General features: G+C 43.7%; 1 protein-coding gene across 8 annotated transcripts in view; it reads left to right on the forward strand.

The window, feature by feature from the left end:
- ITSN1 (intersectin 1) overlaps window positions 1–23517 on the forward strand; it is a 209200-nt gene that overhangs the window by 105655 nt on the left and 80028 nt on the right. For all 8 annotated transcript variants that reach the window (XR_004643381.1, XM_034752246.1, XM_034752221.1 and 5 more), the window contains 3 exons: window positions 10044–10168; window positions 21356–21585; window positions 22596–22717. Coding sequence is in view for 7 of the 8 variants with exons in the window: in XM_034752246.1 (XP_034608137.1) it covers window positions 10044–10168; window positions 21356–21585; window positions 22596–22717 (477 nt within the window). In the remaining variant the exon portion in view is untranslated. The remainder of the gene's footprint in view (window positions 1–10043; window positions 10169–21355; window positions 21586–22595; window positions 22718–23517) is intronic.

The following is a 23517-nucleotide window of genomic DNA, read 5'->3' on the forward strand; positions in this document are numbered from 1 at the left end:
CCTCATTCTTTTTGGAATATGTCACTGTAGCGGGGTGGTNTGTGTGTGTGTGTGTGTGGTTTCCACTGCATGCATCCGATGAAGTGGGTTTTAGCCCACGAAAGCTTATGCCCAAATAAATTGGTTAGTCTCTAACGTGCCACAAGTACTCCTCATTCTTTTTGGAATATGTCACTGTAGCGGGGTGGTTACCCCACTCCTGCCTGAGGGGTTTAAAACAGCCCTGGCAGAGGGCTGGGGCAAAGGGAAAAGCTATTGGGCAAGTAGTCACAGCTGGGATGCCCCAATCAGGCCACAGCTGGCCTGTATAAAAAGGCTGGGAGCCAGGAGCTCAGCAGTCTCTCTGCCTTCAGAGAGAGAAGGGCCTGGCTGCAGGGAGCTAGACAGGGTACCTGTAGTGGAGCAGGGCTGGGGAAAGGCTGAGGAGCTGGGGAGCTCCAGCCTGGATAGCCCCAGGCTGCGGCCTAGCGGAAGGCCAAGGGGTACTGGGGGTTGCAGAGGGCAGCCCAGGGCTAGGCCAAGGCAGCAGGTCCAAACCCTCCTTGCCAGTGATGAGTGGCCTATACTGCAGCCCGCCCCAGGGAGCGGGGGCTAGTTGGTGACTGGCAGTGGCCTAGTGCTGAGGCAAGGTGGGGATAGTGGGTGGGGTTCCCCAGGGAGGGGAGACCTAGCGTATGTGGGTATTGCCAGGGGGCAGCACCCAGAGCAAGGGGCACCGGGGTCCTGGGAGGGACATGGGGGGGCCAGTGCAGAGGACAAGGCGGATCACCGCCCTGTAGAGGGCGCTCCAGAGGCTGGTGAGCTAATTCCCTGGACAACCAGCAGGAGGCACTGCAGGGGTGAGTCCAGACCTTTCTACAGTCACTCAGAGTTGGGTTTTCAAAAGCAGTATCTTAGGGCTTCCTTACTGAATACCTGAAAATCTTCAGGTTGTTTGGACTGCATGGTTGAGGCAACTGGTTTAAAAAAAAAAAAAAAAAAAAAAAATAGAATGGAGAGTCTTTAACTTGTAGATCACCAGTTTGAATTTGGTCCAGGTCCATAATATATTAAATGAGTTGGCTGTCTTAGGCAGTCTCCTAGTACAGTGGTTCCCAACCTTTCCAGACTACTGTACCCCTTTCAGGAATCTGATTTGTCTTGTGTACTGCCAGGTTTCACCTCACTTAAAAACTACTTGCTTACAAAATCAGACCTAAAAATACAAAAGTGTCACAGCACACCATTATTGAAAAACTGCTTGCTTTTTTGTTTTTACCATATAATTATAAAATACATCAATTGGAATATAAATATTGTACTTGCATATCTGTGTGATACTTGAGCCTGTTTTACACTTGATAGCCTTGTCTGAAGCCTGGGCCCCAGGCAGCAGACCTGAAGCATGTAATTTAGCTTTGTGGGACTCCTGTGGCTTGGGGCCTCAGGAAATTGCCCTGCTTGCCACCTCTTAATGATGGCCCCATACTTGCAATCCCCCTAACCTGTCCGGTGACCCCGCTGGTGCAACCCCTAGATTGAGAGACACTGTTATAGATGAGTTGAGTACTTCCTGGAAGACCTATGCATACGCCCAGGGGTATGCATACCCCTGGTTGAGAACCACTGTCCTAGTGCCCGTTCATTACTTTTAGATCAGATTTGAAGCGCATTAACAAGAAAGACTGACAGTAGCTAATGCTATATATAATTTTGGGGAGTGTGTTATGGAATAAGAATAATGAAGTCAGTGGGAGCTGCTATATGTGTAGCATGGTTGAAAATCAGGCCACTTATTTCATGTCTCAATATGGGTTTGGCGGCCTAACTTTAGGTACCTCGTTCTGAAAATCTTGGCCTGTATATTATATCTAGTTTAAATATATGTTTGAGTATGATGTAGGCCTACCTGCATCCAGTCTTTTACGTACAAATATAAAATAGTTCTGGGTTAAGGAAGGCGTATTATGTTTCTCTTTTTATGTAATATAGTTTGTGCATATATGTTGTTTATATACAAACCCTGACTTTTACAAAGGCCGCAATCATTTAGAAACCCTGTAAGACTGTTCAGTTAAAAAAAAAAAAAATCATTGTAAATACAATTCTTGGCTGCAAAGATCAGATATTAATTTCAGATAACGCTGGAAATTCACATATTAAGCATGTATGTTAATATACATACAAGAGGTGAAAGCCAGTAAATGAGTGTAGCCAACTGATATTAAAAATAGGTTTAAGTTACTGATATATTACTCTCAATGCCAGAAAAAATGTGGCACACAACTAAAGCCATGTTCTTGGAAAAAAGTCTTATTTTGTGTAATATTCCAGTTGTTTTCAGTCCCTGTCTAGTCAATGTGTACTGGACAAGTGTTACATATGAATGACTGTTTACATTTGAGCATTTCTTTCTTCCAGTCAGTGGCAATGGAAGATGCAATGCTGCAGTGCGTGGCAGTTCTCCTGGGCTGCGTCAACCACTTAGACTTCTTTCTAAAGGTCTCCATGTCCTAGACAGGCAGTATTCATCCATCTCAATCTAAGAGTGATGAACCACCTCCAGTTATGTGCTTTGCTTTCCCATAAACAGATGAGTGTGCAGTGTTTAAGTTAGTATTTAATAAGAGGTGCTAGAACAAAATCTTAATCAAAAGTTTAGATCCAAATTTGAATTTTGATCTAATCTTTACTTACTGCCTAGATGAAAGTAGTATTTCTTGTGTCCCTTCACTTACAACCAGGACAGGGTACTAGTAGTTATTTTTCTTTTGAGTATAACATTTAAAACAATGAATCTCCTTGTTTTGACCATTGTGTTAAGAAACTTTAAACAGAAACACTTATGCTGCATCATACATATTCTATTCATATAGAGCACTGCATTTTGTGATGCTGGGTATTATACGAGAGGCTGTTAAAAAATTCATCTTCGTTAGATGATAGTTTTTCCCTGGCTGCTGCTATGGGGCATAAGAGTGGGAGTGTTTCTGTCGAGGATAGTACAGCTGCTTCAGGAGTGATGATGCTTCATGGGGTGGGAGAGCCCCTCAGTGAGTAGTGGGACTAGAGGAGTGGTGGGCAACCTGCGGCCCGTGTTGCTTCCCACAGCTCCCATTGGCCAGGAACAGTGAACTGCGGCCACTGGGAGCTGCAGGCGGCTGGCTGTGCCTGCAGACGGTCAATGTAAACAAACTGTCTTGCGGACTACTAGCGGGCCACATGCGGCCCGCGGGCTGCACGTTGCCCACCACCAGACTAGAGGTTGCCTTCCGCTTGGATCTAGAGGGCTGGGATGCTCCACCCCTGCCTGCGCCACATGCCCCCCGATCCTTTCCCCTCAAGGGCAAGATTTGGTGGAAGCTCCACAGGATAATCCTTGGAAGTTTCCTGGGCATCCTCTTGTCTCTCTGTGGGAAGGCAAGATTTGGCCCTAAGACAATAAATGCAATAGTTTAAGGTTTCCATAGCAACTTTACTTGCCCACATTATGTACTTACTGTCCTACATACACTTAATAACCTCCCTAGTTTTCAAAAATACTGTGTGGGTGTCTTAATATTATCATCAGAATCTTTGCTGTTACGCTTCTTGACTGTTTAGATTTGCAACTTTGACAGTGCTCTCTAACTTTTCAAAATATTTATGTATATCTCTGGTTTAGTTGCTTATTTTTAAACAGTGTCTACTTGCACCTTTTGGATAACACATTGATAATCTTGCAAACACCATAAATGATGGATAAAATATGAACTCCTAAAGTTATGAATATCTCAACAAATGGATAGCTTTCTAACTTACGACTTGCAGTTACCTATCTTTTTATAAAGAGCAGGTACTGGACTGTGTATTTTTTTAACTGAAACTCTGCTAAATATTCATTCAGCTGTCTGTTGAAATGTAGTGGTAGTTTGTTTAGTTGGTATCTTATATAGTACTGTGGGGATACTGATTTTTTTTTTTTAAATGTCATGCCAAGCAAGACAGTACAGTAAATAAAATGTAAATCCTGATAATTTAATTCCCATTTTATTATAGCTGATGCAAGAGAGCTATTTATTGCAAATAAGTCCTTTTCTTAATTACAGTTTTACCTTCAGATAACAGTTGGAAATTACCATTTGCTATTGGATACCCAATTTTATTGGGTATGTTGCTTGTTAGGGTTGCTTATGTACCTCATATTCAAAATCTTTTGCTCAGCAAAATATGAACTAGTATGCCAGTTTGTTGGGGAAAAGAAAATGGTGAACTTAAATGCCTTTAAACATTTTTTACATTTTTAAAAACTGGAGATTCTACATAACTAAATATATAGCTATAAATAAGATTAAAAATTATTTTTTTATTTAGAAGAGTGAACGGAAATTATTTACCTGTTTGGACCAGAAATCAAACACTAGGGCAGGGGTCGGCAACCTCTGGCATGCAGATAAGCACCCTGGCGGGCCGTGGCAGTTTGTTTACCTACCGCTCGGCAGGTTCGGCCGATCGCGGCTCCCACTGGCCACGGTTCGCCATCCCAGGCCAATGGGGGCTGCGGTAAGCTGCGTGGCCGACCCCTGAACTAGGGGCTCTATTTTTCCTGTAGCAGTTACTGACCTTGATGACACTACTCAGATTCTTCAAACTGGAATGGAGACATCACTCTTCTAGTGAAAGCACCCAACTCTGGTCTTAGCGGATGAAGGTGGCAATGGTTTTCAACTGTTGTTATAAAACATGTTTAGTTGTTATAAAATAAGCTTAGTTGTAAGGTAAAGTCTACATATGTGTGTTTTTAAAAAAAATAAAAAAATAAAAAGGTACAGTGGAACCTCAGAGTTATGAACTGACCGGTCAACCACACACCTCATTTGGAATCGGAAGTACACAAGCAGGCAGCAGCAGCGACGACAAAAATACAGTACGGTAATGTGTTAAATGTAAACCACGAAAAAAAATAGGGGACGTTTTTTTAAAAAGATTTGACATGGTAAGGGAACTGTTTCTGTACTTGTTTTAATTAAATTAAGATGGTTAAAAGCAGCATTTTTCTTCTGCATAGTAAAGTTTCAAAGCTGTATTAAGTCAATGTTCAGTGGTAAACTTTTGAAAGAATAGCCAGAACGTTTTGTTCAGAGTTATGAACGTTTCAGAGTTACAAACAACCTCCATTTCCCAGGTGTTCGTAACTCTGAGGTTCTGCAGTTTGCAATCCTGCAATTTTGGTGCAATCAGAGCTCCAACTGAAGTTGCACTGGGAGTTCAGTGCAAACAGTTCTTGCAAGATCATGTCTGTACTTCTTTATGGATTTCATAACTTGGTGAACTTTTAAAAATAAATAATTGAATAGAAACTCTCTAAATTAGAGTAGAACTCTTCCTGAAGTCTGTGGATGGCTAAATAGCTCTCATTCTGTTTTAAATGTCCTGTTAAAATAAATTAGCCTTAGTGCAAATAGTTGGGCTTTATCGTCTTTAATTATTTTTTTTGTTCTTGTGTGTTTTTAAAGTTTGATGACCTTAATGCTCCAAGGATTTTAGTTCCACTTCTTGGCCTAATGACTTAGTCCTGTTTTTTAACTACTTAAGATCAAAGAACAGAATTGTTGGAATAAAGAAATTTAAGTGAGGATGAGGAAAAGGGGCACTTAGAATGCTGCTGTGTTCTTACCCTGTTTCCCCGAAAATAAGACATCCTCCGAAAATAAGGCCTACTTACAGTTTTGCCTCTCGTTGTAATATAAGGCATCCCCCCGATAATAAGACCTCCCCGATAATAAGGCATCCACCGATAATAAGGCATTTTTCATTTCTGAAAAATAAGACATCCCCTGAAAATAAGACCTAGCGCATCTTTGGGAGCAAAAATTAATATAAGACACTGTCTTATTTTCGGGGAAACAGGGTAATAGCCAGCTAAAATATTGTAACTAGTAACAGATTATCTTCAAAGCTGCCACTGTAAAGCCATCTCACTGTCTAAGTCCTCTGTTCAGTAGCAGTAAAGATGTTGGCTCTGGATTGATAAACTAGGTCTTAATCTGCAACTTGGAAATTGGAGCCACTTACCAAACAAGTGTAAGTGAGGGAAGAGGGGGCGGGGCAAGAGAGGGAAGAGGTGCAGCAAGGGAGTTCTTGGCTGACAGCAGCTCCCACATGTAACTAAACTGAGCATGCCAAAGTCTCCCTAGCCACACTTGAAATGGCAGCACCAGCAGCTTGGTCACCTGGAAAAACAGCTAGACCGGTGGTTAAAAAACTCTAAATACAATGGAGCAGAATAAAATTACATATTTAGTGGACTGGCATAGTGATATGGGAGTGAAGTGGCTTTATTGACAATACCAATGCATGAATTTGGAGTTGGTTACAAATCAGATAAGTTTTTATCCATGGCTGACCTCTGTAATCTGGATTTCCCTCTTGATGAATGTTTATAAATCCCATTACTACTAATGTTTATGTGAATTATGTTGAATATAGTTCGGCTTCATGCATTCATAATATCTTGATGCTAATTGAAATTATGGGTGTGCATAAAGAACTTTCTCTGTGGTTACAGGAAATAAGTTAGTTTGGAACAAAGGTAGAATCCTTAACACTGAAAAATACTGTAAACTACAAAATTAAATAGGTGAGCTAGTTCTGTAAGGGGAGGCACTACCTCCAGCTTCAAGTGCCCTCTACCGCTACTAAGTTGTTCAAGGTCCCTGGCTCCCCTTGGCTCTCACTGTCAATGCTTCTCCTTTCAAATCCTCCCCTGTTCTCTCTCCCCCACTTCCCCCCAAATGTGCTGTACACTAGTGCTTCTAGCTATGTGTGCATGTGCAGGACTTGGAAAAATTTCCCAAATCCTCTGATCACTTTAGAATTAAGCCTCTTGTATGTTCTGTAATGCCTATCCTAGACTTCAGTTAGCCTTTAAGGTTCATTGTGACTTTCTAAGTAGAGCTGGTTGAGAATTTTCCAACGGAAGTGTTTTGTCAGAAAATGCTGATTAGTTGAATCTGAAATGTTTCACAGAAACCTAGTAGATTTGTTGACCTTTCAGTGAACCGCAGGCAGGGTTCAGATGGAAACCTGCCTGGTTTCCAGCCATCTCTTGGTTGGCTGCTGGGGAGCCTAGGCTTTCAGAGAGTGTGGCTCTTGAACAGCTGCACCAGACTGCGCTGGGACTGGGGAGCAAAGGTCTTCTAGGTTCCTGGGACAGTGAGCTCCTGGGGCCCCATCTCCTGCAGCCTGATCAGGCAGCTACCCAGGAAGTCCTGGAAACAGCTGATTAAAATTGATGTGATTCTCCTTAGTTTCACTGTTGATCAGTGGTGGGCAGCATTAAAACTGACAAAAATCATGCCAATTTCATTCTGTAGCTTCTGGGTCTTGAGGGGCATATTTTGTTTCAAAAACACTGGGTGTCTGTTTCTATAGTGGAAAATTTTATGGAATCTCCATCTTGTGGGAAACTTTTTGAAATGTCAAAAATTCCAGCAAACCAAACATTCAGAATTTTGGCCCATCTTATTTCTAAATAATAGCATCCGCACAGTATTGTTTTGCCCAAACTGTTCACTTTTACTCTGTGTGGGTTCTGTTTCCATTAAAGTTGTAATATTTGAGGATAAGAAATAAAATTAAACTGAGAGCCATTATATTCATTTTAACTTTCTTCTTAGTTATACAGATATATCATGAGTGTTGTAGCATCTTGCAAATGACACTTGCTACTGTTTATCACAATCTAAGTTATTTTGATACCTCTTTTAAAATCTAGCCCAGCCTGCTCTGCTGTGTGATTGCAGTTTAATGTATATACTTGTTTAATGTATATACTTGTTTCAGTGACATACAGGTGTTTTCAGTCAAAAACCATTCTTTGCAGACTTTAAAAGGGAGTGGAAAATTAATGAATGACTATCACATTTATTTAAGTGTTTTTAAACTGTAGGTGAGAAGTCACTAATGATATTGCAAAGTAATCTGCTCATTTTCTTTTCCATTGCTGCTTGCCAAATCGCTTCTGACTTGTCAGCGTTCAGCTCTCATTTTTGCTGCTTTTATACACTTTCCAGTTCTGTTAAAATGCAAGGTCCAAATGTGAGAAAATTAAACACCTTACATGAAAGATTTATTTGGAAAAAACTTTGTTAAATTCTGACAAAAGCAAAGATTAAGTGACCCAGTATATGAATAATACCTGGGAGAGCACATGTTTCAGTCCTAAGTGATAAAGGATAAACCTGTAAGTGTATAAGAAATATAAACCTGGCTGGTCTGGTGCAAGTTTCAATATGTTTCACTAAGACATGGAAAATATTAGTGTGTGTGTGTATGTGTATATGTATACTCTTATAAAAGTTCAGAGTTCCCTGCCATAGAAGCGGAATAGTTTGTGATTATTTTTATATAGGTGAAGACTACAGTAGATTTTTCTTCATAAACTGGAAGTGGTTATTTAAAGATGTGCGACTAATTTTCAAGGGAAGAGAATACTCAAATCTTTTGGATAAAGACATTCCCAGTTTGTACAGCTAGCTAGTTAAAGAAACACTGACAAGATGATCAAACCCCAAAGTTAGGTGTTGTACAAAGATGGTCATAATATAATTTCTGTTCATGTTAGTGCTGACATTTTATTATTTTAAACACGCTGCATTCAATCATTGCTACCCAAACAATTCAAGCAGTTCTTTTCACCCAAATCATCAAATTTGTGCAAATTAATATTCCTCTTTCTAGGCTTGAAAGGATTAGATCTTATTGGTAAATGTTGATTTCACCATACGCACACCAGTCACTGAAATAAATATTTCCATTGATGATCACAATTTACAGATGGGCAAAGAAAGAAAAATGCTGCTTGGGAATTTGAGTTTAAAGTAAGGGAATTTACTTTATCAGCATCACATGTCAAAATATACAATTTGTGTTTTAACAGTTATAAAGCTTTAACTTTTTGAATCTGTCTGTCATTAAAAATTGTTTGACCTCCCCATAATTTCCCTCAAGTGGGAAAATTTAAATTGATAAAAATTAAAAAAAACCCTTAAAAATAAATGTCAGTGTTATCAGTCAAAATGATTTTAAAATAAAAATAAAAATCTAATTCTGCCAAGCCTATCTGTTTCAGTGTCTGAATTCAGCTCTGAAGACACTGCTGAAAATATCCCATTTTTTGGAGAGAAAATAATCTTGAAAATGCTTCAGCAGTTCATATGGCAATGATATACCTATCAATTTCAAACTGAAACATATACAGTGGAAAATAGTTGCCAATATTTGTAAGAACAATTCAGAAGTTAATTTTTAAAAAATTGTCATGAGTAGGTAAGAAATCTGACAAATTAGCAGCTTTGTTATATAAATAACTTATTAATAAAAATAAGGCCACCATCAAGATAAAGATTATTTATTTATGAAGAAAATCCTTTAGCCATTTACAGCAGTATTTAAGAAACAAGTCAGTCTCTTTCAACTCTTTATCATCTTTGGGAATATGACTAAAAGTGGAGAGAGAATAAATGTTTGGAAAGCTCTGTGAGCCATACTTTAGATAACTGCCAGATAAATTGTAAATATTAAAAGCCTGAGCAGAGACTTCCAGCTTTTTGTGAAGAAGTGTTCTTGCTGCCTGATTCACATCTTAAATCAATATGTTGATTATGAATGAAGTAAGTAACAGTTCTCTCTATAAATTGAATAATGACCATTCTAATATGGCATTTTACACATTTGTGGCCCTACATATCAGAGACAATTTCATGTTTATACAACCTCGCTTATATAACTGTATTGAGACAAGGTTCTGTAACTTAATGAAAAATCCAATTACTATAGCAAGGAATGGAGACTAAAGAATCTATGGTGTAGACAATAAAATGTCAGCATTATCACTTTGAGGGCTAAATCATGGCAACATGTAAAAATGTCTGACCTGTTGCCAGGTTACTTGATTTTCAAAAATTTGGGTAATAATATTTAAGAAGGTTCTGGGTCCTTAACAATGAGAAACGTGGAGCAATTTGTTGTGATACTGATATGTAGTACATTATTACATGCGATATATTTATTGATTGCTGTAGGAGCTGAGAGAGATACATAACAAGCAGCAGCTTCAGAAGCAAAAGAACTTAGAAGTTGAGAGGTTGAAACAGAAGGAGCAAGAGAGGAAGACGGTAGAACTGGAAAAGCAAAAAGAAACCCAAAGGTAACAGTTTTTTAGTTTATGCTAAATACAAAATTTATTTAGAGCCATAGGTGTGCATAGTGTTTCACATACAAGTAAAATAAACTTTCTGTTCCTAAGAATTTAATCTAAACTCAGTTATTTACTGAGCATCATCAGTATGTTGGCAGCTCTAGGAAACAGGGAGAAAACTCAGGTCCTTAGCCAAGATTTTTGTTTCAGCCCAAAAGGAGACTGCACTTGAAAGGGGGAAAGCCTTGCATCATTGAATCCAAAGCCTAGTGTGGAGACAAACTCTTATGTATGTACAACCACACCCTTGCTTTTGGTTCCTAGAATTCTGAACCAGCAGTAATGTATGCAGATGAGAATTTGGCAAAGAAACTAGGATGCTTGATATGCTTTTTGTGTGTGTATGTGTTTGTTTAACAGAAATGCTTCTCCAGTGCACAGAATTTTTTTTTTTTTTTAATGACCATGCTGTTTGGGAGTCTAGGGGAAAAGTCAAAAGGGTTTTATACGCTTCTATGCATTGAATTTTTCGGATGTATGTAAGACAAAATGTGTAAGTTACAAAAAGACTTAAATGCTGAACAAGAAATATTTTTGTTTTAAGAATCATTTTTTCCATATATATGGTATGAAGACTAGCTGGTAGCTTTCTTCCATAAGGGAGAAGTTTCATTAAAACACAGTAGAAAATTTTAATATGATACAGCTGTTGTAGCTGTTCGGATTTTGTTTTCAACATTCTTTTGAAACACACAATGTGGGAGCATTAAATCCTTGATCTAAACAAAAGCTCTTGGTCAAGTGGTTAGAATAAAGGACTGGGAGCTGGCTAGAAAGGCCTTAAATTGTAATCTGGACCATCAGACTGTCTGAGCATCCTGGGGCAAGTCACTTAACTATGTTCCTTCTTCCCCACTGAAACCAATTTGAAAAGTTCGGTGAAAAACAAGATCTTGCTGAAAACCATATATGCGAACAAAAGGCTTTTGAAAAAATAGTTAAAATTGAAAGTGTGTTAATGGAGTCCAGTTAAAAGCCTCACATTATTTACATAATGTTCTACATCTCTTTAAAAATCTCTAACATTAGTAATAGAGCTGGTTGAAATTTTTCCAACAGAAAAGTTTTCTGTCAGAAAATGTTGATTCAATGGAATTGACGCATTTTGCCTAGTGTGCCTGGTTTCTTGCCAACCCAGGCGTCCTGCTTCCCTGGCAGCCAGTCTGGCTCAGAACTTGGGAATTGTGGTCCCAGACTTTGGAGCCTGGAATGCTGGGACCAGAAAATGTTGAAAAATTCCATATTGGTTCTTCTGTCTTTTTTTTTTTTTTTTTTTTTTAAATGTCCCTCCCAAGAAAATATTGCATATCCAACTTTTTCTGATTCAGAAAGAAACATTTTTTTTGGAAATGCAAAATTTCTCAGACGATGGAAATTTTAGGCCCCATGCAATTCTAAAGGGTATGTCTGGAGGCAAACAGTTTAGGCTTCCATCTGATTCCCCACAGTTATATAATCATTAATCATTCGCTTGCGCCACCTGGCTTTTACCACCACCTTAACATTGCCCCCTAAAGTTTTCAAAAAGGTCAAAATAACAAGTAAATAGAAAATGACTGATTCGTCTCTTGGATAATATTTTAAACCTCCCAATTTAATCTCCTGCTGCCTTTCAATGGAAGAGAAAAGATGACAACAATATACAAGTGAGAGAAAAGAATGGCATGTAAATAGATAGAATGGGCTAGAGAATAGGTGAGAAAAGTAAATAAATGGGAGAAAGAAATAAGCTACGAGAGACATCTACACACCGTAGGGCAGTGGGAGTGTTCGCTGCTCTTATTGTAGTTAGCTGGAGACAGCCTACATCTTTGTACTGTTGTGGGAAAGGGATGGGGTTTTGAGTAGTTTGTTAAATTGCAGTTTACTCTGCATTTATACTTAAATCAGAGAAAGAAGAACTTAGAATTCATCAGCATGTGCACCTAACCTTTGGATGAATGAGGGCCTAGCAGCCACAACCCCAAGTTTATATTAACTTGTTTTGACTTTATTTGAAATGAGGACAACTATGCACTGAGCGTAGCACAAATAACTCCGTTCTGTTGCTTTGGCAGAGGAGTCTGGGACAGTAGCTGCAAGGTGAGAGGGTCCCAGAGCTTGGGAACTCCGAGGTCTACACAGCAATGGAACAGCCCTGCAGCCGGAGCCCTGTGAGCCCGAGTCAGCTGGCATGGGCCAGTCACGGGTTTTTCTTTGCTGTGTGGACACAGCCTTAGGGGATTGTGCAGGAGAAGAAAAGTATTTGAGTAATATGACCAGAACTGGCCGTAGCCTTTGGGACAAGAACCTTCCTAAAGTGCAGATATGGTGTTGGAGAGAAAAGAGAAAATAGCTAAAGTCTGTTTCCACTTGTTAATTCCTGATTTAAGGGCCAAATCCCAGAGTAACCAGGCTGCGCACTAGAAAAATCTGTGAGGAGAGGGTAACGGTAGAATAATTTTTCCATAGGCAACAGAGCTCCAACAGCTCCTATGCTTCTATGCAAGGTCTATGTCTGTGGCAAACTCTCTTGCATGTTTGGCTGCAGGAAGCATCTTCTCAATCTCTTCATATCCCTTCCGCCTTGTCTTCCCACATGGAGCAGAAGTGCATTGGTTCTGCTAACAGTTAGACCTTTAATGCCCACCGGGGGGGGGGGGAGAAGGGGGGTGAATAATGCAGCTCCTTTATAAAGCCATTATCCTCTGTGGGTCCCATCCCCATCAGTTATATCAAACTTGATTTTGAGCGGTGAGTGTTAACCGCTGTACTAAAAACCATAATTAAAAACTCAACTTTCCAGCTAAAGCAGTATTTACTATCCATGATTACAATACAAGCCATATAGAACCCTCTTTGAACAAATTAAGCACACTTAACACCATTAAATGCTGCACCATGGTGTCTAGAGAAGATTTCCCCTGAACGTTTTTATATAGTGCAGTCTAATAGTATTACAACAAGACTTCTGAATAATAGACTCTAAATGTATTGCAAGAGCACTCACTAATGAAGACGCACAGACTAATGTTTGAAACAAATGGCTGAAAGGGCTGCAGCTTTACTATGTGAAGTTAAATGACATAACTGGAAGTCAGAAAGCCCTGGCAGTATTTGTAAGCTGGAGAAACAGTATTCCTTTTACTATCATTGGCCTTGCACCTTACTCCTAACTATGTATGGGTGCTGGTATTACATAACTCTTCCGCTATCCCAAGCAGTCTAATACTACTACCTCCCTGGCCACTCGATTACAGACCTAAAAGTCACAATATTACAACCAAAAAACCTTCAAAAACAGACTCCAACAAGAGACTGCTGAATTGGAATTAATTTGCAAATTGGACACCATTAAATTAAGCTTGAATAAAGACTGGGAGTGGATGGGCCATTACACAAAGGAAAACTATTTCCCCATGCTTATTTTCCCCCCTCCCGCCCCCCAGTTCCTCATATCTCCTTGTCCATTGCTGGAAATGGGTCATTTTCATTACCACTACAAACAGTTTTTTTCTCTCCTGCTGATAAAAGCTCACCTTAACTGATCACTCTCCTTATAGTGTGTATGGTAACACCCATTGTTTCATGGTGTGTGTGTGTGTGTATATATATATATATAGATAAATAGATAGATCTTCCTACTGTATTTTCCACTACATGCATCCGATGAAGTGGGCTGTAGCCCACGAAAGCTTATGCTCAAATAAATTTGTTAGTCTCTAAGATGCCACAAGTACTCCTGTTTTTTTCTGAATGTTCTGTGATCTAGGCTGCCTAGTGCTGTGCAGGAAAAGCATGTTAAGAGAGAGATGCAGTTTTAAAGGCACAGAGCCAGCCTCTTATATAGGGTTGCCAATTTTGGTTAGACGTATTCCTGAAGGTTTCATCACATGACATAATCTTTAATTAAAGATTAATCTTTAATTCCTGGGGAATCCAGGAGAATCCTGCAGGGTTGGCAGATTTACTCTTGTAAAAAAGAACTGTTTACAGGAAATGCAGTATTTATCATATCCAAAAGGCTTGTTCAGTTGGCCAGTCTTGTTTAGGTATAAGTATTTTGAAATACAAAAATATAGCCTTACATTTCCTGAGCAGACATAAGATGGCTTACTTTTCAGTATTGTCACTTTAAAACCTGGTGCCTAAATTTAAGCTCTAAAACTTCAAGGGTTTTTATATCTTCAAATGAATGATGTGAATTTTTTCTACAGTTTATCACTCTTAGAATGATTTTCTGTGGATTGTATTAATAGAACTGCGTAAAACTATAAGAAATAACGAATAAAATATTGATGAATTTGCAACATTGGGAGCTTAAACTGAAAATAGTCAGGGAATGCGAAACACGATTCTCCTAGTAATACCAGCTCAGCACAGATTACATGTTAACATATCCATTTAAATCTACCTAGTAATCAGAAATGAGTAACTTCATGGTAATGACTGTGACTATAAATTTTTAAAGAAATATCTTAGCCCAGTTTGAGAGGGTGAACACCAGCAGTTCTAGATCTCCAAGATTTCTGCAAGACCAAGGTGTTAATTTTCCCCCCTCTGCTTGCAGACAACTCCAGCACAAAATTAGTGAACCATTTACCATTCAGGAGTCCTTGGTATTCTCATTATTCTTCGAGTGATTGCTCATGTGTATTCCACAGTAGGTGTGTGTGTGCTTGCCACGTACACCAATGCTGGAAGTTTTTCCCCTAGCAGTACCCATAGGGGAGTGCCCCTAGCGACCCCTAGAGTGGTGCCTCTATGGCACGGTATAAGGGGCACTCACGCTCCTCCCACCCTCAGTTCCTTCTTGCCGCCAGTGAAGGTGCATTGGAACTGCTCTGCTCCAGCTTGTCTGCAGATTTCCTCTAGAACTCTTGTTCATTCGTAGTAGTAGTACCTGTAGTTGAAGTAGTTTAGATTAGTATTAGTTTAGTTTAGTTTAGTGAGCCCGGGTCGGGGCGTGCCCTGTGCTCCGGGCTTTTAAGTCGTGCGACACTTGCAGGCGGTTGATGCCAGTGAGTGACCCGCATGCAGACTGTTTACGCTGCCTGGGGGAAACCCATCTCAGCAATCGCTGCAAGATTTGCAGATCTTTCAAGCCTTGGACCAAGAAAGAGAGAGACATTCGGCTCCGAGACATTCTGATGAAGTCGGAGTTGACCCAGACTCCAGTGCGCCGCTTCGAGTCGGCATCAGTGCATAGTGACCCTTCGGTGCCTTCCACCAGTTGGCACCGCTCCCCGTCTGCGGGGCACGCCAAGAAGGCTAAGTAGAGGTCTTCTCCGCTGAGGCACTGGAGCAAGACCGGGAGAGAGACTAGACCCACGTTGGGCAGTTCTCTGTCCCCGTCAGCCTCCAGGCCTCCGACTCAGGTTGAGCAGAGTAGCCCGGCCCAGTCAGAGCAAGTTTCCCTGGATATCTGGGTGCCCTCCATGTCGGAGGTCCAGCAAGCAACCTGGGACGTTATGTCTCTGCCGGTACCAGGGGCACTGCCACCATTGGCTCCCCGGTCCAGAGGCAAGCCATCGCTTGGATCGCCGCAGTCGTCTTCTGGTCGGTACCGTTCGTGGTCGAGGGAATGTTCCCAAAATCGTTCACCGCTCAGCGACCGTCCAAGCGTAGTCCACGCCGGTCACCGTCGACCCCCACCAGGTTGTCTGGCTGGGTTCCAGCTGACGGGTTCCAGGTACCACTCCGCCTCAAGGGACCATAGACCTTGTGAAGGAAGCGGGCCCCGTTGAGAATGAGACAGATGGCACCGGAGGTCCTCGTCTCCGAGAGGCTACCATAGCCCATTGCAATACAGGCGTCGACGCCGTTCCCGTTCGTCGTCTCGCTCCAGGACCCTGCTGCGGCACCACTCCCGCAGTCCCAGACGTTGATCGCCAGCGCCTCGTCGTCCCAGAGCCACCCTCTGGAGCTGATCATGGAGCAGCTGCTACCGGTGGTACAGTTCCTTCACGTCCTTCACGTCAGGATCACGGTCTTGTGATAGGCACCATCCTGGACGCCGCCACTCCTCCTGGTGCAGGGACAGTGGCAGATCATATGCCAGCCCGGCCTCCCTTCATAGCTGTCAGTCGATGGGACAGGCTAGTCAGGCTAAACAGCCTGCTCCGCCAGTGCCACAGCAGGTGCCGTGGCACCGGGCTCCTTGGCCGGCACCGTGGTACCAATGGGCCCTGTGGCCCCTGACTCAGCCCCCAGTGGGGGCTCGCTCAGTGGCCAGAGCCTCAGAAAGACTGGCTGCTTCCCTTTCCTAGCCTCCCAGAAAGGAGTTGGTGGGACGTGCATCTTTGGTTCCGTGCCCGGAGGGCGACCAAGTAGTAGGACCTCCGGTACCGGTGCGTACGCAGAGTACCGTGCTTGCATCCTCACCCTCCCATGATGAGGCTATTACGGCCCCTCCTCCCTCTGTTCTGCAGGAGGACTCTAAAGCCCACCAGGAACTATTGAAAAGGGTGGCATCAAGCCTCAACCTTCAGGCCGAGGAGGTGGAGGAACCCTCGGCTTCCCTCTTCGACGTCCTGTCGGCCTTGGTACCATGCAGGGTTGCCTTTCCACTCCACGAAGGGGTTGCAAAAATTTCAAATGCCTTGTGGCAAACCACGGCTTCCTTGCCCCACATCTCTAAGAGGGCAGAATGAAAGTACTTTGTGCCTGCCAAGGGGCATGAATACCTGTACACCCGCCCTGCCCCCAACTCCCTGGTGGTCGAGTCAGTCAACCACAGGGAGAGGCAGGGCCAACCAGCCCCTACTATGAAAAATAAAGACTCAAGGAGGCTGGACTTATTTGGGAGAGAGGTTTATTTGTCCTCGAGTTGCCAGTTAAGGGTGGCGAACCACCAGGCTCTCCTGGGCCGGCATGAGTTCAATCTGCGGGGCTCTCTACCCAAATTCGAGGACTCCCTCCAAGAGCGTGACAAGGAGGAGTTCAAAGCGCTGGTGGAGGAGGGCACAGCGGCGGGCAGGGCAGCGGCGGATGCTGCGGATACGGCTGCAATGCCCATGAGAAGGGCGTCGTGGCTCCTGCTGTCCAGTGAGGCGCAGAACTCCCTGCAGGACCTCCCGTTCGATGGCAAGGCCCTGTTTTGTGGAACAGACGGACGTGAAGCTGCACGGCCTGAAAGATTCCCGCACTATGCTTAAGACACTTGGCCTCTATGTCCCGGCTCCAGCCAGGCCCAAGTTTAAGCCGCAGCAGGCTCCCACCCAGGCCACCCACTCTAAATACGAGCCCCCTTATAAAAAGTCATGGGACTATAAGAAACGCCCGCAGAGGCAGTCCCCGTCTGCCCCCAATCCTGGATCCTCCAAGGGTAAACAGGTGGGGAAATGTCAGTTTTGACGGGACGCCTGGGGGCAACCTACCAGTTCACACCAGGGATCCACCCGCAATAAAGCTTCCCTTCTCCAATCGGTTGTGTGCTTTTCTCCCAGAGTAGTCGTGGCTGATTTCGGACTGTTGTGTCCTCAATACCATCTCCCGGGGCTACACCTTCCAGTTTACCTCTACCCTGCCCAACCACCCTCCGCCCCCTGTCCCTCCTGGGAGATCCCTCTCACGAGGCTCTGCTAGAGCAGGAGCTGGGGTGGCTCCTTGGCTTAGGAGCGGTGAAAGTGGTGCCAGTGGAGTTCAAACGCAAGGGGTACTACTCCTGCTATTTCCTTATCCCGAAGGCCAAAGGGGGGCTCAGGCCCATCTTGGATCTGCGAGGCCTGAACTAGTACATGGTAAAGCTCAAGTTTTGCATGGTCTCTCTGGCCTCCATCATTCCTTCCCTGGATCATGGGGACTGGTACACCACCCTCGATCTGCAGGACGCTTACTTCCACATTCATATATTCGAGGGGCACAGGTTCTTCCTCCGTTTCACGGTTGACCGGGAGCACTACCAATTTATGGTCCTCCCGTTTGGCCTGTCCACTGCTCCCAGGGTATTCACAAAGTGCATGTCTGTGGTGGTGGCCTACCTCAGATGTTGTGGGGTCCAAATCTTCCCCTATCTGGATGACTGGCTGGTCAAGGGCTGCTCCCGGTCGCAGGTGTGGGATCACGTGGCATTTCTCCTGGCACGTGTGCCACCCTGGGCCTGTGGGTGAACGACACCAAGTTCACGTTAGTTCCGATACAGTGCATAGAGTTTATCAGGGGCAGTCCTGGATGTGATGTTAACCAGGGCCTACCTCCCACCAGACAGATTCGAGACCCTGAAAGGGCTCATCGACACAGTCACAAAGTTTCCTGTGACGACAGCCAGAGTGTATCTCTAGTTCCTGGGTCACATGCCGGCATGCACATATGTGGTTCGCCATGCCAGACCCAGGATGAGCCCCTCCAGCTCTTGTTGGCCTCGGTGTTCTCCCAGGCCAGAGCAGGATGGACAAGGTCCTCACTGTGCCCGAGCCGGTGATCACCTCCGTACAATGGTAGTCCTCCCCGGTGAACATGCTCCACGGGGTCCCATTCAGGGGCAGGTCCCCGTCGGTGGAGCTGGTGTCCAACGCCTCGGATCTGGGGTGGGGAGCCCATGTGGGGGACGTTCAAACCCAGGTCTGTGGTCCGCACAGGATCTTGCCCTGCATATAAATGTCAAGGAGCTCAGGGCAGTCCAGCTGGCGTGCGTGGCCTTCCGCTTGCACCTGGAAGGCAGAGTGGTCAGGGTTCTCATGGACAACACGGCCTCGATGTTTTACATCAACAGGCAAGGTGGGGCTCACTCCTCTGCCAGGAAGCCCTCAGGCTGTGGGACTTCTGTATAAGCCACAACATTTGCCTACAGGCCTACCACCTATCGGGCGCCCGGAACTCGCGGGCGGATTGCCTGAGCCGAAACTTCTCTCCTCACGAGTGTTCTCTACATCCACAGGTGGTGCTCAGACTTTTACAAGAGTGGGGAACTCCCCAGGTGGACTTGTTCGTGACCGGCAGAACCGCTGGTGTCCCAGGTTCTGCTCCAGGGGGAGGCAGGGAGACACGCAGGTGCTATCTCTGTTGCCTTCCTCCTATCCTGGTCAGGCCAGCTTCTCTATGCCTTTCCCTCCTGCGATTCCGCTGATCGGAAATGTTCTGGAGAAGATAAAGACGGATGGAACCAGGGTCCTCTTGATTGCCCTGGTGTGGCCCAGGCAACATTGGTACAAGACCTTCATGAGCCTGGTGGTCACCCCACTGTGGCCATTGCCATCCCACCCGGACCTGCTCTTCCAGGACCAGGGCCCCCTCCTCCACCCCAATCTAGCGGCACTCCACCTCACGGTGTGGCTGCTCAATGGTTAGGCTGGGAGGAAAGGACGTGCTCGGAAGGGGTTCAGCGCGTCCTCTTGGAAAGCAGGTGACCCTCCACGCGTCGAGCCTACTTGGCAAAGTGGTCTCGGTTTTCCCGATGGGCGGCTGAGCAGGGTGTTTCCCCAGTGGCTGCCCCAATCCAGCTCATTTTAGACTATCTCCTTCACCTTAGAGCCCAAGGCCTGGCACCCTCATCCATCAAGGTGCACTTGGCCATATTGGCCTTTCACCCGCCAGTGCAGGGGCACACAGTATTCTCCCATGCTATGACTGGCCGATTCCTTACGGATTGGACCGTCTCTTCCTGTATGTTAGGCCCCAAGTTCCGCAGTGGGACCTGAACTTGGTGATGTCCTGGTTGACGGGTCCCCCCTTTGAGCCGTTAGCTACATGCTCCTGGTCACACCTCTCGTGGAAAGTGGCCTTCCTGGTGGCGATCACATCAGCTAGACAGGTCTCGGAACTCAGGGCCCTGACCTCCGAGCCGCCGTATATGGTGTTCCATAAAGATAAAGTCCAGCTCCGCCCACATCCTTCGTTCCTCCCGAAGGTGGTCTCCACCTACCAGATGGGTGAGGATATTTTCCTGCTGGTCCTCTGCCCCAAGTCCATGCGTCCAGTGAGGAGCGCTGCCTCCACACCCTGGATGTGAGACTGGCTCTGGTCTTTTACCTGGAACGGACTAAGCCATTCAGAAAGTCTTCGCAGCTGTTCATCGCCTCGGCCGAACGCATGAGGGGTCGGCTGATATCCACTCAGCAGCTCTCCAACTGGATCACCTCGTGCATCCATACCTGTTGCTACTTGGCAGGAATTCCCCCGCCGTCAATTGTGAGGGGACACTCGACTAGGACGTAGGTCCCGTCGGCTGCCTTTTTAGCCCATGTCCCCATTCAGGACATTTGCAGGACTGCCACATGGTCTTCAGTTCACACATTCACCTCGCATTATGCGATCATCTCCCAGACCAGGGAAGACACTGGGTTCAGCAGGGCTGTGCTCCGTCCCAAGAGTTTGTGAACTCCTACCCACCTCCAACAGATATAGCTTGGAATTACCTACTGTGGAATACACATGAGCAATCACTTGAAGAAAAGACAGTTACCTTTTCTGTAACTGATGTTCTTCGAGATGTGTTGCTCATGTCTATTCCACATCCCGCCCTCCTTCCCCTGTGTTGGAGTTGTCTGGCAAGAAGGAACAGGGTGGGGGGAGTGCGCAGCGCCCCTTATACCGCACCATAGAATCACCACTCCAGGGGTTGCTAGGGGTGCTCCCCTATGGATACTGCTAGGGGAAAAACTTCTGGCAGGGGTGCACGTGGCAAGCACACACACCTACTGTGGAATAGATATGAGCAACACATCTTGAAGAACACCAGTTACAGAAAAGGTAACTGTCTTTTTCACTGTTTGCCTCTTAGAGGTGCTTCTGCAGAACTCCGATTGTAAACCCACAGATTTCATATGCATGGCTGAAAATATAGGGTTATATTAAGAACTGAGTTGCCACCTTATCTGTCTAATTGTTATAGTATCCTGGTGCTAGATATTTTCTGAGCAATTACTCTGATTGCCATTAAATGTAGTTTTTTGTAGTCTTAGTAGTATTCTCGTAGTTGGCTGAGTCACTAGCTTATTTTTCATAAGATGCTGAGCTCTACTGGCAGGGTTTTCAAAATGTCGTGTCTTCTGGGATTTTTCAGCAGTAAGGAGATGCTATGGTATCGGTGTTCTTGATATTTCCCATCATTAATAGAACGATGTAAGCTAATAACATGAATCACATATTCACAAGGTAAACTAAATATTAGGTTTACTTCCCTTTGTCTGATTTAAAAAAAAAAATTGTAATTGACAGACGAATCCAGGAAAGGGATAAACAGTGGCTTGATCGAGTGCAACAGGAGGAAGAGTACCAGCGGCAAAAAAAACTTCAAGAAGATGAAAAGCCAAAAAGGGAAGAAATAATCAAGAAGACAGACAGTGAGGATAAGGGCAAACAGGAAATGCAAGATAAACTGAATAAGCTTTTCCATCAACATCAAGAGCCAGCCAAGCCAGCCATCCAGGCGCCCTGGTCAAGTGCAGGTATGGAAGAGTAAGGAAATCTATTGCATACAGCTGCTAAAACATAGACTCCTCCTCCTTACATCCTGGCTTCTTATTCCATATGTTGGATATTCTGTATTCAAACTAAATCACTAATCTTGTTTAAATAAATGGTTTAAGGCTTACATTGTCCACTGTGCATCACTTCTGGGCACTGTTGCTCTCCCTACAAGTGTGGAATTTAATAGAAGTCACATAGGGAGTGAAGGGGACTGGATGAGATGCACCATGCAGCTTGGAGAAGAGTATTTAGTTGTAAGCTGGTGCTTGTCTCCAACAAACTATTATTTCTCAAAACAATGAGATAAAATAATGTTGCTATGTTTCACCTTTTAGAGGCAAAATTGCACTTCAAAAATAACTTCACCCCTGTGTACAGTTTGTATGCTAGTCTATAACATCTGCTTTGGGATCCTTCAAAGTAGAGGCAGTATGTAACTAGCTAGTCACATACAATTTAAAAAAAAAAAATCCAAATTGTTTGGAAAAAAAACTTAAAACCAGTTAAGGGGGAATAAATACAGTAGATGTTATCCATCAGCCATATAGTATTTGCCAGATGCGATTTAATGAGGCTGTAAAAGGTCACTATATGGATAATGACCATCTATACCAGGAATTTACTGATCAAGTTAATCCATTACGTCGGTGCAATGCTTCAAAACAAAACAGGGAAAGTTGTAAAATCATTGTACATGGTTTTAAATGCAGTTATTTTCTATATAAATAGCTGTGTGTTTCATAAAAGCTAAAAGCATATTATTTTAAATAGGTGGTGCTAAAGGAGAAAATAGAGAGAAAATGTAAGTTTAATTATTTGTTTGCTTATTTCCCCTTATGTAAAATGGGGATAGTACTTACTCTGCCTCTCAGGGGCATTGTGATAATTAACACTTTGCCTCTCATTTTTTTTACCTCTCTTCTTCTAAAGTGCTTCACAAACATTTTTGTTTAGTTTTTAATATGTATTTTTCTTCCTCTATATATAGAAAAAGCTCCACTAACTATTTCTGCTCAGGAAGATGTAAAAATAGTATATTATCGGGCATTGTATCCTTTTGACGCCAGAAGCCATGATGAAATCACTATTCAGCCAGGTGACATAGTCATGGTAAGAAGAGTGTGATGTTGCTTGGAAAACTACTTTGTTTTACATCTCTGCTTCTGTTTTTATACCAGTATTTTATTCAACCTAACTTTGAATTTACATATACCACAAGTATTACAAGCAAGTTGTAAAGACTGAAATGTACAGTATGTGCTATCATTTATCATCTCTGCTGTTAGAATAATGAGAGAGGCAAGGTGGGTGAGGTAATATCTTTTATTGGACCAACTTCTATTGGTGAGGGAGATAAACTGTCAAGCTCTCACAGAGCTCTTCTTCTGGTCTGGGAAACTTAGGTCTGTAATGTAGGACTGGCCTATGTCAGTATAACTATATTGCTCATGGATGTGGAACTTCTACTGATACAGCTACTGCCAGGGAGTGGATTAACTACGCCAACTGGAGAAGCTCTCCAGTTGGCATAGTAGTGTCTTCACTAACATGCTACAGTGGTACAGTTGCACCTGTGCAGCTGTGCCGCTGTACATGAAGACAAGACCTTACTGAGAGTGTCATAGCTAAATACAAAATAGAACAGTTTACCATAAATAGTAACACACATTTCAAGGGAGCGTGCAAGGTGAAATTGCCTGTTAACACCCCTCTAAGGCACAGGGAGGAAAGGGGGGTTGTTAGTGGGTTATAGATTGTTGTGCTAAACCATCAATCCAGTGTCTCTATTCAGTCCATGATTTTTAGTGACTAGTGAAGTTAGAATTTAAGCTCCCGGGCCATCTTTTGAAAGTATTGTGCAGATTTCCTTTGAGGATGAGGACTGAGAGGTCAGATCTAGAGTGATCACT

This window comes from Trachemys scripta, chromosome 1 (assembly GCF_013100865.1).
Source record: "Trachemys scripta elegans isolate TJP31775 chromosome 1, CAS_Tse_1.0, whole genome shotgun sequence".
Taxonomy (NCBI): domain Eukaryota; kingdom Metazoa; phylum Chordata; order Testudines; family Emydidae; genus Trachemys; species Trachemys scripta.